A 19875-nucleotide genomic window follows, 5' to 3' on the forward strand; every position below is an offset into this window, starting at 1 on the left:
AGGGAAAGACTGATAATGTAATTTGTCTTACTACCTTCTAGAGTGAGCTCTTCTGATGAGAGGAGCTGTGAGGTACCTTGTGGAAGAAAGGTGGAAGATGGCATGAACCTATTACATCGTATTCCTGAAGGGCACTACAAACCACTTTTGATTACTCACAGCATATTTCCTTTCTCATAAAGAAGCAGTGCTGACCAGCAGGGAGGGTGGTTGTGAAGTTTCAAGACAGGTTCCCTGGGCTGTACTCGGGCAAGATGTGAAGCCACTGAGTTACTATCAGGATTACTCTATTCTTAGCAACCCAGTGTGTGTTCACCCCCCACATACCATTACCTAAATATAGTCCCTACTGAAGGACAGATGCTGCCAAATTGCATCTGTCTCCCTCCTCTCTTGCATTCTGTTCCCAAAAGCGAGGCTAAATTCCCCCAAGACATATCCAATAAAAAGTATGTCCTTTGTTTCTTGAGGGCTGTACAAGGAAACTTGTACTGTTAAACACTGGTCCCAGCCCTGGTCTTCCTGGCCTCTCCTGGCACTGGCCTTCCCTTTGACACCTTTTCTTCTTCCTTTGCCCTTTCTGTTGCTTTCACCCTTTTCCTTTTTTACCCTCAGCTACTTCTGTCCTTTCCCTCCTGTCTGATTTAACATGATCAACGAAAGGAAGAGGGCAAAGTAATGAAAGAAAACATGCACATCTATGTGCATGGATCTAGGTGCTGCAGACACCTAAACCTCTCTGACAAGAGCTCAAAAGAGCTCTTGTGACAAAAGGTACAACAGGAGTCCTGGTGAGAGGGCAGTGAGATGGACAATTTTCTGAGTAAGTGTGTTTCATTACTTTGTAGGTCCAGTTTTCCACACTGATTTGTATTTCCGATAGTATAAATTAGTAAGGTCCTGAAAATGGGATTCCCTAAACTTGGCTGAAATCTGAACAGGACATTCCTCCCACGTGGGCTGTGGGGGAGTGCGTCCACTGAGGCATGGAGTGCTAAGGGTAACAGGCAGTTAGTTACAAAACACTTAGAGAATTTGTTGACTTCTCCTCCCAGATGGAGTGGTCGGTCCTTGCAGTATATGCTAGGAAGTCAAACGGTACAGTCCCCTAGAACCAGGTCTGAGGCTAGCCCTGATCACTTACCAGAGTTCCTCCATGATACCTTTTACTCACAAAAGAAAACGCTCCAGGGTTCTGCTACAGGAAGCGGAGAGGACATCTCTTTGAAATGCCGCTTTTCCCATCCTTTCCCATCTCTTCAGAACACCTCCTAGATGACACCTTCCAACCTACCTGCAGCCTAAGCCAAAACTCTGCTAGTGATGCTTTAAGTGGCTCATCAGCTGCCCAGGAGAGGGCATCTTTTGGACATAGGGAGCAAGTGTCTGTGCCTAAGGACAGCCTGACCTTCACTGTGGTGGGCAGCGAGCCTGGCCTTCAGGCTGGGCAGCCACCCTGGCCTGGGGCCTCAAAGGCTGGTGCTGCCCTTGCGGGGAGTGACAAACCATGCAGGCTACGGGGTGTCATTAAAGGTCTTCAAAGCACCATGCTGGCAGTTATATAAAAAAGTGGTAGGCTTGTGCTGGTCTGTGTCCAGAGGCTTTCCAGCCTCTGGCTCACTGCACTCTGCTGACATGATTGTGGATTAAGTTCTGTCTTTTCTGTATGACATGCTTTCTTTCTTCTCCCTCTGCACAATCTTCTTCTGCCTTTAAGCCCTTTAACCTTGCTTTCCTCCCTGGCAAATGCAGTGGGGTAAGAGTTTGTCACTGAAATAAAGCTATGAACAGTTTGTTTCCCTCTGCCTCTGGGAATCACATTCATAGACTTCCAGGGAGGGATATATAAACCTGTGGGAGACTGAAAGCCAAGAACATTTATGTGCTATTTTCAGACACTGTAGGTGACCAGTCCTGTTTTCCCAAAGAGGAATGGAGACATGAAGAATTCCCCTTTCTAGGATTATAGAACTAGTTTTTAGGCTCCTGCAACAGCACTGGAACAAGCAGTTGTTTTAATGCATGGGCCTTCTGCCATCCTGGTAAAATCTAAGCACATGCCAAGCCAGAGACAGCATCTTCACTAACCACAAAAGAAATGCATCACCTGCTGACAATGGGGCAGTTTGTGTCCAACCAGGCTGCTCTGATCTAAAGGTGCCTGAAGCAGTAGCATGCAGTGTTGTGAGCACAGGCTGACCCTCCCTGCCTGGGAATCCCAAACACTTGCCTGCAAAGTATTGTAGGACCAGAGGATTGCAGGAAGCTTACTGGCTCTGCACTGGGTGGTCCCCAGCCCACATCCAGTTGGTTTCTGTGAGCATAGAGGAGTACGATGGGATGTGAGGAATGCTCTGAGCACCTGCTGACAGCTTTTAACCCCCAGTCCACTCACTCCATAATTGGGAGAGGTACTCAGCAAGTGTGTTCCCATCCAGTGCTGAGGATCAAGCACTTGGCCACGGAGCAGCAGTTGGCCTTTTGGAGAATACCAGAAGGAGACCCTCTTTTTTGCCTCGCTCCAACTTTCTGACTTTCTGCATTAGCTGCTGTGTCAGTAGGCAGCACTGGAAAATGTGTCAGCTATCTCTTCTCAGTTAACAGCTGCACCTTGAGGGAGTATCAGGAAGCAGAATTTATACTGTAACAGCAGAAAAGTGGTTCTTCCAGGCTTATATTAGCAAGGAGCGAGATAAAGGACTAAAATGACAGAGACTGATAGATGTGGCAGCTGGAATGAGCCAGTCCCTATTTTAAGCATGCAGGCAAAATTTGGGGTCAAGCTGGAGAGGTTACACAGTGATAAAGTGCCAGTGAACACACAAACAACTCAGATCATAGCCCTTCTCTTTCCATCATCTTCTCCAACACCTCTCAGTCCAGCTGACAAGCTGACCTGGGAGGAGAGCTGCTCTTGCCTGCTCAATACATGCCAGCAGGCCTGAGCCCTGGACGTGCACACACCCCATGGGTGCAGAGGGTCTTCTGGGCACTGAGGCCAGCCATGCCATGGGACATCCTTAGGGCTCCAGCACTCTCCTTTCCCGCTCCCTTCCTGCCCCTGCAAGAACAATGACAGGGCAGCAATCTTCTCACATCTACTTCTCTTTCCTGTGGCTGCCGTGGGGGCATGGGCAAAGTAGCTCATGCAATTTTGTAGCTGAGTCTGGCTGCTTGAGCAGCGAGGCTCTAAGATATGGGAGAAGGTGTCTTGCTGTGTATTATCTGCCACAGTTAGTTCACTGCACCCTCTGTTGAACAGTTCTGCACTGATTTGTCTCTCACTTAACTGTAAGGTTTGAAGAAATATTCTAGAATCATCTACAAATCCAGCATATTACTACCTTGGGCCTGGCTGTGTGATTCTGTGTGATTTGCCCTGACACAATGTTTTTGCCCAGCTGTCTTTTTATGTGCAAAAGGAGTGCATTATGGGTGCCAAACTGTCCTACGAGACTATGCCATTGCTTGCCTATATGGGAGAGGTCTGTGGTTTTGGGCTGAGTGGGCATTTGGTTTGCTTGCAAGTCCTAACAGAAAGGCTAGACTTGATTGGAGTTTTCAGTAGGAAGTTTAGCTGATGGATAATGAACAAAAGGGAGAGGAAACACTTGATATAAGATGGCCCTGAGAGGCCAGATCTAGGAATTAGCCCAGAGCTAAAGACCCAGACTCCTTTCTCAGATACAGCAATGCATACCCTGCACAGCTCCTGTTAAGGCTACAGATTTACTCCTACTTTACACTTGTGTAACAGGACACCATACAGCCTGATGCAGATGTCCAGAAATGTATTGGTCAAAGCCAATAGAGCAGGAATGCTTGACAGCAGGAAGTGTCTTGGAGCCACCATCTCTTCCTGATGTCAGCGTCCCCAAGGATGGTACCTGGATCATACTAAGAAAGCATAGTAGGGGCATACAGAAGGACACACAGCCATGTACAGGAATAGTTTGGAAGAATTCCTGTTCCCTCTCTCAAACACAGACTCCCTAAGCAACTTAAGAGATAAAGAATGAGAGAACAGCATGTAGGTGCTCTTGAGCCTTTCAGCTGCACTGAAGGACTCAAATAAGTTTGGTGATCAGGCCAGGGCTATGATAAGCAGAATGACTCTTGGAGTTAACAGGAACACAAGAGACTGAAAGGCACAGCCAGGGCTCATCTAAGAGCTCTGGTCCTCCATTTTGGCAGCACAGTAGTCTTAGGCCTTATTTTATTCTGCCAGGGCAACAGAAGGGCCAGCAGGAGACAAGCAACTGAGTAAATAGCTGCTGTTCTTCCCTTCATCCTTCTCCCCTCTCTTCCGCTTTTCCAGATCCGAAAGAGAAGCAAGGCGTGCCACGGAGGCCTGTGGGAAAACGATGTGCTAGTTTCTATCAATGGGAAGTCATGTGCTGGCCTCTCCCATGCTACGGCCATGCAGATCATTGACTCCTCCAATGGCATGCTCAGCATCCGTGTGAAAAGGTAACCTGCTCCCAAACACCGGTGCCAGTGCAGGCAGCAGGGCAATTTTATCCATTCACACCTAGCAAAAAGAAAACAGGCAGGAAGCCTTTGGTTTCTCCATGCTGCAAGGTGTACTAGGAGGATTTCCCCAAGGCTATCATGGCCATCCAAAAGTTCTGCACTGTCTCTAAGCTGCACAGAGTGCCTGATCCTGAATTGACCCCAGACCCCCCTGCCCCTCAGGCAAGAGGGAAATGTTCACAGTGTAAGGGCTGTGCTGCAAAGAATGAGCAATTTAGAGTCCAAGGAAGCAGATGCAGTAGGGCTGTTCACCTCAACAATTAACAGAGACTCCAGTTTATTCTGGGTAAATGTTCTGTAGAAATGGATTTGACTACACATTGGATAATGTGTAGGGATAATTGTGCCAAGACAAAAATTACTCAAGTATTTACTACACCAGGTGATTATAGTGTAACAGGGTGTGAACTGACTTCACAAAGATAAGAGTCCCTTTTTGCAGGAAGAAATATGTCTGGTGAAGTCTCTAGTCCAGCACAGTACTGGAGATCAGGCTCAAATTTAAGCACAAAAATGGTCCCATTAATGATCCCTGGTTCTGCCTGTGCTGATGCATCAGTACATGCTGGATGAGGCCCAAGCTGTAAATGAATCATGTAAAGATGAAAGCAACAAACCTGTGTGAGGTCTCAGCTAGTCCACACTACTGCCAAAACAGAAGTCACCCTCAGGAAATAAGGCCATGGTGAAGGGGGATGAGATGTGATTTTCTGCAGCCCTGAAAAGACACAGGACTGTGAGGAGTGGAGAGGTAGAGCTGTGCTGGTTGGTGGTATCTGTAAAGTTGGGGCAGAGGTGGGCAGCACTCAGAGAAGGAAAGCCTGAGCATGTAGGATCTTCCCCTTGGCTTCAGGGAAAGTGCTGGCACCTTCTGATGTGTTCACCCCATACCCTAGCTGTGATTAAGTGGGATGAGTGAGCCCTGCATAAGGTGTCCAGAATAGCTCCTGGTCCCTTGCCAAGGCCTTATCTCACTCCATCAGAGCCTATGTGCAGCCAACAGGTGGCTAGGCAAATTCCAATGGGCCAAAATCAGCACTTTGAATTAGCAAAGTGACAAAGACAGGCTTCTCATATTCCTCTGGGAGCCAACACTAGTTGGTTTGAAAATAAAATAACTAATTTACTTCATCTTTGGGTAGCAGAGAACTCATAAAATACTGCTTTCTGATCACATCTCTATTCCCACTTCATATTTATTTTCTGATAAAACACCACTCAGTCCTGTTCAGAAATAAAGTGCAGCTGGATGGCTCTGGAGCATGCAAGGTCATATGTGTATTTCTGTTATTGTGGAATTCTGTTATTGTCTGTGAAGAGAGACAAAGAGAGGGAGGAAGAGGGATTGTGACCTGACAGTGCAGAACAGGAGAAACTGGATTACAAGCAGTTATTCTTATCAGTTATCTGGTTGAGTATTTAAAGAAGAGGAAAGACTGCTCTGTTTTGTGTGGGGAGCTTTGGGTTTGCTCCCCAGTGAGAGTTAATAATAGCAAATATTATTAAAAAAATAAATGGTCAGTGAAATTGCCCCACCCTTAGCTTCCACAAAGGTTTGCATTTGACATGAGTATAAATTTTTCACAGTTCAGAGTTGGGATCCAAGTCATTAATGCCACAGCTTTACAGAGGCAATGCTGTCTGCTTGGCTTCCCAGTATGGATGCTCAGAGACAAATACTTAGGTCTCCTTTTAACTCCAACAAGCCCTGGTGACTCTGGCAAATGAAGGAAGAAGTTCCACACCCCATCTCTGTGGCCTGGAGTCAAACCACCCTTGAAATCCAGATTCACTCTTTAGGAGAGAGAGAGCAGAGTTGGCTCTTTCCCCATCAGAATAGCCAGTTCTTCCTCCCGCTGTCAGTCAGCAATCAGGCTGTCTGCCCCAGTCTACCCTGCCCCTACTCTAGTCATCCTTCCAGCTGACTTACAGATGAGAAGTTGCTATGTCTAAGCCAAAGGCAGATCCACCATGTATGGCAACAGGCTGTGGGGGTACATCTAACTGTCCTGGGGAATGTTTGCTATGCAGGAATTTACCTCCCCAGGAGAAATGCCTGAGGAGTCAATTAAGCTGGATCAGTAAATCTTATACTCTCAGGGCATTCTGATTTTCAAGTGTTTTAACGCCTGGTTTTCAAAGAGTCATGAAGCCAAAAATCAGGATGAGGGTATGTAGCTGATGTCAGAGATGACAGAGATGTCAGAGATGTCTGCCCTTGGTATTTGCAGTTTAGGTGTCTGTGCCATCAGAAAGACACCTGAAGTGCTCTATCTCAATCCTTACCCCTCTCTCACATCTCAGCCCCACCAACCAGATCTCCCTCATCACTTTTCCTTCTCCCCACAGGATAGTTGGTGGGGACCAGACAGGCCCACGGCTCCAGCGCTCCCCTTCTCCAGGGCAGCGAGTGCTCTCCCCTCTGTCCCCCCTCAGCCCCCCAGCACAGCCTCTCAGCCCTGATGCAGCAGGAGCCCCAGCCTCTGTGCAGCCCTCACAGCCTCGGAGGTCACAGAAGCACCTGGAGAGCCTCACCTCCCCGCCAGACAGTGAGGCCTACTATGGTGAGACAGACAGCGATGCTGACAATGTGGCCCAGGAGAAGCACCGCCGGGCTCGCAAGAAGAGCCCACGTTCCCCGCCCGAGAGCACCAACAGCAAGGCAGATGCGCCTCAGGATGAGGTGTCCCTGTCCGAGCAGAGCGGCTATGAGAGCATGCCAGAGGCTGCTGCACAGGGAGGGGCTGAGGGGGCCAGGTCTGGCGGGGTGGCCAAGAGGGAGATTGCCTGCCTTCCTGGCAGCCGCACAGACACTCCATTCTCAGACAGCGAGGGACAATTGCGGCCACTGTCGACAGACGGACGGGAGCCTTCTCCAGAGGCGATGCTCCTGCCTCATGCCAGCAAAGCTATCCAAGCAGAACGCCACCTCATCCCCATGGTGGGGCCAGTGGAGCACCCAGTTGATGAAGACCTAACCACCACGTATGCAGAGAAAGCCAAGCAGGCCAGTAAGTCCTCTGTACCTTGCCACTCACCATGCCCCATTTCTATGTTGGATCTCCTTCCCAAAAGCCTCATTCCTGCAAACGTCAAGTGGGTTAGCTTCTCTAGATTGGGAAGAAGCAGAGTCAAGTTAGACCTGCACTGACTGGGACTTCCTATTGCAGCTTTGGCACTAGGGTATACCTCATCCAAGAGATGTCCATGTCTGGCAGCAGCTGGTGAGCGCTGGTAGAATAGATCACTTTTTAGATAGCAGTAGTGGAGGACTGTCAGCAAGGGTAGGCAGGAACCAGTAAATTATCTGTTGGAACAGTTCCTTGTAGTGGGACCCCTACCAGTCAAGACCTTCCCAGGTAGAATACAATACTGAAAAATATAGTGTGGGTGATGGACTTGAAGTGACCTTAATTGTGAATATCTTTCCTGGTTTCTGCTACCCACGGAGTATTTCAAACCCAAACATGAAAGCAGAACAAGGTGGTACATGACTTCACAGTTGTAATCTATGAAAAATATTAAAAACAAGGCAATCAAAACCTTGTTTTCATACAAATATATCAGTGTGCTCTATGACTGACTAATTTATACTTCTCTGAGCCTAGAAATAAAGCAGGTTTTTAAAAAGTGAATCAGCTGGGGGACAGAATGGGAAACAGAGACACAGAAAAGTTACTAGACTGAATCAGAAATAAAGCACATGGATTCTAACTTCTGATTCCCTCCTTCAAATGCTAGACATTTTTCCCCAGACCAGATAATATTGCAAGGCAATTGTTAAGCCTCTCTTTTCCTTGGGCTAAACATTCCTTTACCTGTTTTGCCTAAGGGATCCTATAGAGGTAACTTTCAAATCTAGGCTACTTCTGTCAGGCAGGGCACTCTCTTACTGTTGAGAGGACAGACTCGGCTGAGTCCCTTATGTCAGGGTCTGCTGGGCAGTGCAACTGATCTGGTGCCTTGTACTGTTTCCTCCTAGTCACTTTCAGGACACTCCCTTTCCTTAGGACAGCAAAGAAAGTGTTTCAGCCTCCCTGAGGATGAAGCTATTTTTTCCCCCTTTGAATAACGTACAAGCATGAGGTGAATGTTTAGAAAGGCATGTTCAGCTGCTCCATGCCACCTGATAGTTCTAGCAGTGGATGGGCAATTGCTCTACATCAAGACTTATTTCCATCGAGAGCGTCAGTACAGAAGGCTCCCAGGAAAGCCATGTATTTTATGCAGAACATTTCTGATGGCAAAATAATATCCTATGGCAGAAGGTGATGCAACTCTATTGCTAGCTAGAGGTAGGGTTCCAGATGCACTGCAGACTGAGATAATATTTTATTCTTCCATTACCCCTCCACCACTCATCCCCCTTCTGGTTTATGTTTAGCTGTGGGTGTACTTGTGTAAGAATTACTCTGCCATGGATGGCAACTCACATGGCCAGCTCGGCCTTTTCTTGGGTCAGGAATCTGGGCAGTAAATGTCACAGCAAAACTCTTAATTCCTGACCATGCTGGAGCACAGCAGCCTTTAAAACAAAAGCTGTGATCAGCAGCCAGTAACTCTGTGGAGAAAGGAAGCAAGAAAGGAAAAGGTATGAAAGGTGTTCATTATGTGGTGAACAGAGCTAAGGAGCACTCATACTTGGAAGATGTGAGACTGCTGAACTGCACTGTCTCCATGGGGAGGCTGCCTGTGGAGAAGTTATCACCATGGGAGGAACATTGTACAGCATCTTTTGCCAGAAGATGTAGCCTTGTCCAGGATGATTGGGCTTGCATTGGTTCAGCTCCTCCAGCTGCTCCAGACTCTCACAGAGCCATTGGAGTGTAGAATTCTGTTTCCCTGCCTTGCCCTAGCAATACCCACAGCACAACAGTCTGCTCTGGAACATCTGAGACCCCTGGGTTTTGCTAAACAGAAATGCAAAGTCAAGCTCATGGTTTAGAAGCTAGGCATATTTTTTAAATCTAAGTTAACTACAGTAGGTGACTTGGACAGTCAGTTGTGGGAGCCTCATGCTTCATAGATACACAGTAGACGTTTAAGGACCATTCTGACTACCTAATCAGATGTCTGCCTTTAGGAGCACTACCTATCTAAAGATATTCACATGGCTCCCACTGCTGTACCATAAACATGTGAAAAACTACATTTTGGTTTGTTGGGACTTTTACTCAGATGGTTCTTCACATTTTATTTCTAGAATATACTCCTTTCTCATGTCTGCTCTGATATTTTCTCCAATTTTGGAAGTATTTCTCTTGTCCTTTGTATTAATTCTTTCTAGCTGTTCACTGTAATTTTTAAGCAAAAGAGACTTTCTCCCTTTCTCACCTATCCCTGCACTGTAGGCAAACAGAATTGCAAGTAGAGTATTTCTAGATGAGTATCTGGAAACATCGGATTTCTAAGTGAATAACTGAAATCCCTGTACAAGAACAGACATACATAATAATCATTTTGAATGCCACCAAGAGTAGAAACTGACATTCTTCTCAGCTGTATTGTCCTGCAAAAATCTCAATAAGACTGCTATCACCTGCCAGCTCTTGGGTTTTCTCAAACTTAAGAGCTGTATCTCTGCTGTTTTTTTCATATCTCTTGAGCTTTTTGTAGACCTTTGTCCTCATTGCATGCTTTCCAGAGCTCTGAGCTTTCCATATCACAGAAAAATTTATTCAGCCCCCCTGCCTCCCCTTTTCTGCATAATTTTCCTTTGTTTCTGGTGTTGTTGGCAAATCTGATCAGGGCTGATTGTGTGCGGTCCTCAAGATCATCAGTGAAACTAAGAGATGCTTCCCATATTCCCCCATCATCTTTCCTAGTCTCACCATGACGGTGATTATTATGCTCTGATTGTTCCTGATTCATTTTCTTCTAATTTTCATCTGATTGCCATTTCTCTAGTAGATGTATTTTTTTTGCATTAACTCCACCAACTCTGACAACTGCAGCTGCTTTCTTTGCCTTTGCCCAGAGGATGCAAGTCATGTGGTCATTGCTGGAGGTGACAGTGCTGACACCTGCTTTGCATCGCTATAACACAGAAGCAAATGGAGCTCACTTATTTACACTAGGCAAGGATTTGACTCCCGGAGCAGAACACAGTGTGGTGGCAACTACTAATAGCCTGAGATGAGGATTTGGCAGTGGATGAGGTGGAGCAAAATAAGTGTGGGGAAGAATGAGCAGCTGATAGTGCAACTCACAATGCTCTGCATGCCCTCAGCTGCTGAGGTGTACCTCTCCTTCCTCAGTGAAGACAGAAGACATTAGAGCTCTTCAGAGAGCCAACAGCCCTTGCAGTGAGGTTTGGGCCCGTGTCTTTCCAAATTTCCTGCCTTATTTGCACATTGGTATTGGTTAATTTTTTTCAACCTGTGGGATAAGCACATACATCATCCCAGCCCTCCACAGGGCACATGACTTGGACATGCCTGCTCAAAAACCACTCAGAGGGCTGCTGATTCAGACTAGTGGGTAGCCATGCACAATCCAAATGTGGGGAACTTGTCCTACAAGTAACAGGATTTCAGTCTTCATTGCTACTTAGTGGCTACTGTGCACACCAATGTTTTGCTCAGTAGGGCAAGAGAATAGCCAGCATACACTTTGATGTACTTTTAACTCTAGGAAAGCATTCATACTTGTGAATAGTCAACATTTTGCCTAATCTGAGGAAACAAAAACACAAATTGTTTCCTTCCCAATAAAAGAGTAGCTTGCTCTCTTTAAAGAGGTATTAATCCCTGGGGAAGCTAGGAATCTTTATGGCCTCAGTTTATCATCATTGTGAAGGGCCAAGCCACAATACCTCTTGAGATTATGTCTATGCTGCTTGGACAGCACAGAAGAAAAGGAAGAGATAAGAAGATAGAAAATACAAGTTAAAAAATCTGAATGAGTTTCAGAAGGTTTCTGGAAAGTGAGAGCTTGTGGCAGGGAGAATCAGACTATAGTTGTCACAAGTGAGGTTCTTCAGTTCCCTGTAGCTCCTGCAGTATCCTCCTCTGCTCACCCTACCCTCAGAGGCTTAGGATCCATCTGTAGCCAGGGCTGCTCCTCCTCAGCTATTTGTGCTCCCTAAATTGTACTGTATTTTCACCCCATCCTAAATCATCTCCCAGGAACAATGGGCTCAAGCTTTCTCACAACAGGACATACCAATTGCTAGCAGAAGACATACCAGGACAGCAGGCTAGTCCTAATTTGCTATCACACTGCAGGAATTTGTGTCAGTGCAAGAAGTGCTTCAAAATATCTCAATTTAAACTTATCCATGGAACTATTTTTAGTTCCTAGGAGTCAAGAGCCTCTCCATGTACGGTAGGGGAAGGGAGGGAAAAATGGGTGGGGAAATTTCCTCCTCTGCTTTATATGGTCCTGGCTGCCTGTGCAGTGTCATCAAAGTTACTACATTCCGTATCAGAAAAGGAAATCCTTCTTGTTTAAAGCGGATGTACAGCAGCATCACTTGACGAGATAGGATGCTTATAAATAAGTGGCCTATTCATTGGAGGGTCATACAGATTACCTCTTCTAAGAGCAACTGCAGTCACATTTCTCTGCAGAGAGAGTGCACCCAGACATCTATCAGCCTATTACAATCACTATAGGCCACAGGAGCTGTGAACAGGATAAAGTACATGAATGGCAGTTTGAACTCACTGCACCTCATTTTCTACTTGGATTTCAGCTTTGACAGATGTGACTCTAATTATCATAGTTGCATAGTTGTTAGTCTAGTTTACTGTGTTTGCCGTTCACTGCTGTCTGGAAGACCAAAAGTTTACAATAGTCATAAACTGCCCCCAGCCTACCTGCTTTAAACTAGAATAGAAAAGCATTCTGCTCAGACCAGGAGATTAAAATTAATTTCCTGAACTATTGATTTTATAGGAAGTCTGTTCCTAGCAGTATGAAGCAATACTTAATAACACTTGGCCCTTGCTATTCAGTAAGCAACCAAACACTAGGAAAATTAGGACAACTGCCTCCATGGTAGAATCATAGATGGAGTCTGATCTCACTTCAGCATGCATTAAACAATAAATTGCCTCCACTTGGGGAATCAGTTTACATATACAGGTGTGTGCATTTACTTAAGAATATCCCACTAAATAACTAACATTCAGTTTTGAATTCTATGCAGCTTGGAAGACATTTATAAAGAAGACAAGAGTGAGATAAATACTGTGCATCTGGAGCCCTCTTCCTCCAGTTTTAGGCTCAAGTATGGCATTTGAGCTTATGCCTTCACTTTATGTTTTTCTATCAAAAGCACAGAGGTGGTTTTTCAAGCTGATGTATTAACTGGGCTAAAGACAGAGATTTTCTGATGGTGTTGTCTGTCTTGGCTGTGTGGCTCAGTGTGGCTGAATTTCTCCTTGAGCTGTCTCAGAAATCATCACAAGTCATTGGTCATCTTCCTCAGGTATTCTTATTGGAGACTTCCAACATCGTTCTCTTGGGCATCAGTCTTATCCAGCATTTCAGTGCAGATGCTGTGAGTTGCAGCAGTGGAAAAGAGGCTGATAGAGCTCTTCTCTGCTTCACCTTTGCACCTCACTGCTATCCTGCTGCCCCAGAGCCTGACAGAGACATGGATTTAGCTGCACATGTGTTAGCTCAGGATAAATCTAGCTGCATATACTATTGTCTGAGAGGGGAAAGATCTTTAGTATTTCAAGATGCTAGGAGGAAAGCTGTATGTGTACCCTGAAATGAAAAGTTATATACTCTTTTTTGTCCATTTTGACCATTTTAAGCATCTTTTTTAAACTATCCATTACTAAGACATTACTTCCCTATGTTATTATTGTCAGCATAGGGACTGTGACTCCGGGTCAGAGTTCCTCAGACATGGTCAGAGCTCATTCATCATCCTGCTGCTGGTGAAACAGTGTCAGCAGTTCTCTTCCATACTCATGCTTTCAGTCCTTGCAGAGCTCCAGCTAGTGATTTTTTCAGACTATGCTGCCATACACATTAAGTTAACATAGCCTGTCTTTGCACATGCTCTTCTGGAATGACATAGGATGCATGAGGCTGATGGGGAACAATGGGATTCAGCCAAAATTTTCCCAATAATTCAGATCTGAAGGTGCAATAATCAGCAATAATGAGCAATAATCAGCTTGAAACAACTATATATGTAACCTCACAAACTGTCTTAGCCAAGCTGAGAGTTTCTAGGTTCCAGGATTTTGAGCGCTGAATTGAAAGAAATAGTAATGCAAATAGGCAGTGGGAATCCCTCTCCCTGTCCAATGTTGTTTCCATCAGTTCTGAAAGTGATGTGGAAGCTGCTGACCAGGTTGGGACAAGTTTGCTTAGAGACAACACTGAAATGAGACAAAGTGATAGTGATGGGGGAGGGAGAGTCATAAAAGGGTTAGGCACAAGAGGACTTTGACAAGGGGTAATTAAACAACAGAGTCATTGCTCAGCAAAAGTGAGAGAAAAATTACAGCTAAGAAGGAGAAAACTGTTAACCTGACAAATAATCATTCTTCAGTTTCAGTTCAATCCATCGTAAGAAGGGAGATCATTTTTTGGTGAAATCTGTAAAGTTTCACTGTCTTCAGTGTATCTACTGTTTATGTTAGACAAGAATCTAGCCCTTTGTATAAAAGAAACAGGAACAGGAATGGGGGTGAGTATATTCATTTTCATATTAAAAGAAAAATAATAATAAAAGCTTCAGTTAGGTGGACAAAGTACCTTTTTTGAGCACACTTTATGGAAAACAAAATGATCAGTAAAAACAGCATGGACTAAAAAAACCTAGAAAAACATATAGTCTTTGACCTGTTCAGTAAGATAACACTTTGTGGCTAAAGAAATAAGCATATGTCGGCTTCTGTATGATATCTGATATGGTTCCACATGACTTTTCCAATGAGAGAAATATGGATGAGATAGGACTACTGTAAGGTGACTACACAATTGGCTAAGAATAGAAGAGAAAACATACCTATTAATGGCTCATGATGTCAGATGAGCTAACTGGCTAAGTTGGTCATAGTGTTTCACTGGGCTTCTGAATCTAACAGGACTACCTCTATATTTTCACCCATGCAGCTTTAAACACTAACATATGTCAATCAAATGTCCACTCCACCTCAATGTTATATGACTGGTAAGGAGACAGATGATTAAAAATCTCAACCCTCCTCTCTTCTGTCAGTGGATCTTGTCCTCTGGCTGCATCTAGACAGAACAGGCAGTATATGCCGTGGGACACCCCACAGCCCTGAACTGCTACTGTTCAGAACTGGGACCTGGCTGGGACACCTTGCAGCTATTCTCTCATCTTTCCTCCCATGAAAGCCCAGGTGTGTGGGGGACACAGGGGAGGGAGGTGGGTTACCTGGATTGAGGAGGTACACCACTATTGTCTTCCTTATCTGCTTTTTCACCTTCAAACTCTGCTAGTGAAACTGCTAAAATGTTTTTTGTTTCTTTTGAGTGTCTTTTACTTAGAAGCAGTAACAGGAAATAACAATAACATGGCCTGAGGATTCAGCAGAGATTGCTGTGTATTAATTAGCAGATGACATAAGGCATGGAAGGTATACAGTTGTTTTGTGAAAGGCTGGATTTTTAAATCTAGTAGGACCTTGGCTGATAGCAGGAAAGGACTAATATAAATTGTGTGAGAAGAATATATGGTAAGTGCTACAGGATTAATCAAATCCATAGACCCAGCTGGTGAGTTTATGCTTGTTGGTATTACTAGAGAGTAGATGCTGGAAACAATAAAGGATAAAGAGAAGATGAATCAGTGGAATCCTGCTGTCAGACATCAAGCAGTTTTGTGAGCAGCAGAATTAACAGATCCTGATGTAATTTTAATTTATGTCTTGTATTTGATATCTCATTCTCTCATGTCTAGTAAAATGCAATTCTGTCTGATGTCTCTCACGTTCAAAATGAGAACTCCTAATCTCTCTCTTGTGTGTGTTCTTCTTCAGTTTTTGGTGCCTAATTAAGACTCAGGTTTCCTTTGGTGGGGGTATGTCTTCTCTGTCCAGCCCCCTATTTTTGTGTAAACTTGTAGAAGCTTCTGCCTTTGTGACTTTAGACTGTTAAAATTAGCAAATAATCTCAAAAGCTATTAGCGTGAAACAGGTAAGATTGAAAGACATGCAGCATGACTGCATAAACCTTTCTGAGGAAACTAGGCTAAAACTGCAAAAGACAGATTAATTAGTGCATTCAACAGGTGCTGTCCTGGCAAAAGAAAGCTCTCCTTCAGCAGTCATGTTGCAGAAGTCTTTGTAGGTAATATCCCATGCTCGAGTGTGAGCTGTCAGCACAGAAAAGCTGGTCATATATGCTGCCTTTTGCACTAAGGACACATTTCTATCCAGCTCAGGAAGAAAGGCAAACTCTCACTCAACTGAGGGAGATTTTTTTGAGTTAATAAATTATTCAAGTCTCCAGCAGGATAGCACAAGGTTAATTCATTGTGGCCACACATAGCAAAGCCTCTGCACCTTCTTGGCCTAGCAGAGGTCATCAGTTGCAGTGTTGGAGTTGCAGAATGGCTAAGAATGGTCAAAGATCTACAAAATGACTGGGCGTGTTTGTTTTTTTTTCCCATGGGCTGTTGATTAACCTGCAGAGAAGCTTGATTTCTGTTTTTCTAAAACCAGGAGACTGCAGTGGGGCAGTGTCTCACTGGGAGCTGCTAAAATCTCTTAGCTATTTAAGAATAAATATTGGTTTACAGGTATTTAACTATATATTTAACTTCAGATGCAGGCTTAAGTGTTCCAGACTTGAGTAAGACTGACGTATTTGCCTGCAGCATTCTAAATTGGAGCTGAAGCCGTAGCTATGTTTTCTATTACGCATAGATTATGTGATTGAAGTGTGCAAATATCCAAGAATAAGAAACAAATGTTACCACTTTAAAACAAAATTTTACCACTTCTTTTAAGTAAAATAACATAGCCTCCTCTGCTTCACTATTTGCAATTAAAACTTTGGCCAAAACTTGAAATTTTGAAGCTTTCAACAGGAAAATACTTTGAAGGCCAATATAACCTCTTCAAATCTTATTTTGAAAAGACTCCAGGTATGAGCAGCATGAGATTTCTATAGCCTCTAATGACTTACTGAGGTATTTGCAATGTTAGCCATGGAAAAATGACCTTGTTTAATGTAAATAACTTGATGAACAAAATTCTGGTTGATCCCATGTGAAAAAATAGTAGACAAGTAGTGTTTCATCACAGAGGAACAGGCTCTTTATGGTAATGACTTCTCTAGAATTGGCTGTCTGGTAATAAAATTTACAATTTTTTGTTTCCTACTCAACATGAACCGTATCTGACATAATGCAAGCCTGCTTGTTCAGTAGTTTTCCTGAAAATACATTACAATGCTTTCTTTTAATAGGGCCTGATCTTGAAAAGACTACTATGTGTCACATTTCTCTTTACTGTAATTAGTAACGTAATTATTTCCCTTCAGTGAAATTTAGTTAAGTTGATGGAAAAACCTTTGTGGCTTTGCTTAATAGAAATTTTCCCTTTTTCTGGGTTATTCCAATAGATTTTAGTGCTTTAAAATAAAAATTGTTCTGTAGATATCTTCCACCATACCAGCATTTAGGAGTTTTATAACCCTTCCATTTACTCTTTTATCTATTCAATAGTAATGTTCTTAATAAAGAACTTTTTCTGTACTGCATAGAGCTTTTTCTGTACTGCAGTGCTGTATTTTCATTTCCAATTGCATATTGTATATATCACATTCTGTGAGGTTTTCCCAAAGAGATTGTGTCCCTATATATGTAAATATTCACCCAAGCAGAAAAGACTGAACCACTTTCATAGCTCTTGCTGCAAGAGCCTTTGTATGAGACATGACAGGTCTCACAGAAACATTGCCTATGGAAGTTGTCTTCCCTTGGCACACAACCATGGCAAGTGGAGTTCAGGAGGCATGGTCAGACCTTCGCTTTTCTAGACTCAAAACACTGGAGAAGGTCTGCTTGAGTTCTGGTTGCTGAGGCTGGGACTGCTGAGAGGAAGAATCACAGGGCAGTGTCCCTTGGTCACAGCTCTGGGATTCTCTCACTGGACCTATAGTGCTCATGTACAGAAAGAAGCAGTAAGATGAGACCTAGCTGAAGTGTGAGGAGATGCTGAGTGGGCCACGACTGCATAGATTTGTAGATTCCCAGCACCCTCTGTTCCCTTCTTCCCTGTCTATCCCAGTCCTCACTATCAGCATCTGGTCTTTCAACACCTCTTGGTTATCAACAATTGAGCTATGAATGATGCTGCCAAAACACCACTCCTTGGCCTTGAAATGCTCTGTCACCCTCCCTGGGCACAGCCACACTCTTCAGTGGTGTAAGTAACAGCCTCTGCCATTTTAATTCAATGAAACCATTTCACTATAGGCATCCAGGATTCTAATGCTCCTTGGTTAAATACTCCAGAGTCCTGGCACACAACAGGAATCTGTATCATAGAATCCTAGAGGTTGGAAGGGACCTCAAAAGATCATCTAGTCCATCTGTATCATGGACTGGTTCTCCTCAGACATGGAGGAAATTGATAAACACAGAAAAAGAAAGCCTTTTCTCCATCTTTCTTCCTTGTATTTACCTGGGGCTGGGTGCTCTCTGAGTGTTTCAGACAGGAAAGTTGCTTTCCTCCTGGGTGAATTTCTCTGCCTGTCCCTATTGGACATGAGCACTGTGTTAGTCTCATATCTTTGAAGAATGCTTTAGCACAGAAATACTGGACATTGAGGCATTGGAAACATTAACCTGAAGCTTGCACCTTTCTAACCTAAAGCTTGCACCATGGAAACAGTGAGAGTACAGAGTATGTTTTCTTATTTCAAAATAGAAAAGAAGAGTTTATTCTCAGAGAGAGTAGAAGGTGGGGGAAAGAAAGGATGGTTAAGTGCCAGGTGACAATGTCCATCACACAGCTCAGTGATGAAGCTAAGCAGACAAAAATAGACAAAGTGACCTCATGGCTTTCAGCAGCAATGCCTGTGAGACAAAAGAGAAGCTTTAAAAGGCTTGTAGAGCTGATAGCAAAGGGCTTGGACACCTCAGAGTTTTGGTTCTGCTCCAGCAGGGAGCTGCTTTGCTTCTCTCCTATTGACTCTTTCTGTTTATGGGGAGTTGTGAATTAGACGGGCTTTGTGACATGCCCAGTTCTCCAGGTCTGGACTCTGCGTTCTCAAGCTTGGATCAGCCTTATGCAGGTACAAATGTCTGGTCTTTTCTATTTTATTTTTTCTTCTGTTTTCTTTTTTTCTTCTGTTTCTTTTTGCCTTCTGTTTCTCTTCTTTTTTCTTTCCTTTTCTTCTCTCTTTTGCTTTTTTTCTTCCCTTTGTCTTTTTTATTCTGTTTTTCCTCTTTTCCTTTCCTTTCCTTTCCTTTCCTTTCCTTTCCTTTCCTTTCCTTTCCTTTCCTTTCCTTTCCTTTCCTTTCCTTTCCTTTCCTTTCTTTTCTTTTCTTTTTCTTTCCTTTCCTTTCCTTTCCTTTCCTTTCCTTTCCTTTCCTTTCCTTTCCTTTCCTTTCCTTTCCTTTCCTTTCCTTTCCTTTCCTTTCTCCTCTCCTTTCTCCTTTCCTTCCCTTTCCTTTCTTTTCCTACTCTTCCTTACCCTCTTCCCTTCCCTTTCTTTTCATACTCTTCCCTTTCCTTCCCTTCCTCCTTCCTTCTCCTCTCATTTTTCTTCTCCTCTCTTTCCCCTATTCTTTTGCCTATTGTGATTTCACTCTTGCTCTTCACCTTCAGCAAATAATCTCAGAAAGATTCCCCTTTCCATTTCTTCTTAAACATTTGTGGGGAGATGGTAGCTTTAATATAATTATAATTTTTCTGTTGTGAGGATTGGTATAATTATTTATATGCTTTGGCTTTTGATGAGAAGGAAAACAGGGAGAAGAGGAAGGCAAGTGGCAGGTCCCAGAGGGCCTTACTTGCCAGCTGTTTCAGAGCACAGGGTAGTTGAGAGCAACTTCCTAGGGAAGTTGTGCATGGATGCTAATACTAAGCCAGGATCAAGTGTTGATGGAGGCATAGCAAAGACTGTTTGCTGTTATATTTTCTCTGACAGTATTTGCTAGCCCACAATTGAGCACTTTCATAGTACTTTGCTGCCAGAAGAGGCTGCACAGAGCCTCTCTTCAGACAGTGTAACTCCCTGGCTGTTAGTTCTCTATGCCAGAAATTCTTCTGTGAGTCACTCAGGGCCTAGAGTTTACATAGTCTAGACTTAACTAAGATTTCATAGTGCTGCTCTTCCTCCTTGTAAATTCAGAAGCAAAATATGAGCCAGGCGAGGTGTAGTAGCTTGTAG

At 43.9% G+C, this 19875-nt stretch overlaps 1 protein-coding gene across 1 annotated transcript in view; it reads left to right on the forward strand.

Annotated features, from left to right (window-relative positions):
- SYNPO2L (synaptopodin 2-like) overlaps positions 1 to 19875 on the forward strand; it is a 35372-nt gene that overhangs the window by 11118 nt on the left and 4379 nt on the right. Inside the window, exons 2-3 of the mRNA XM_010000768.1 lie at positions 4319 to 4470; positions 6883 to 7544. Of these exons, the coding sequence (XP_009999070.1) occupies positions 4319 to 4470; positions 6883 to 7544 (814 nt within the window). The remainder of the gene's footprint in view (positions 1 to 4318; positions 4471 to 6882; positions 7545 to 19875) is intronic.

Source organism: Chaetura pelagica, unplaced genomic scaffold (genome assembly GCF_000747805.2).
Source record: "Chaetura pelagica isolate M959 unplaced genomic scaffold, ChaPel_1.0 scaffold166, whole genome shotgun sequence".
Classification (NCBI taxonomy): domain Eukaryota; kingdom Metazoa; phylum Chordata; class Aves; order Apodiformes; family Apodidae; genus Chaetura; species Chaetura pelagica.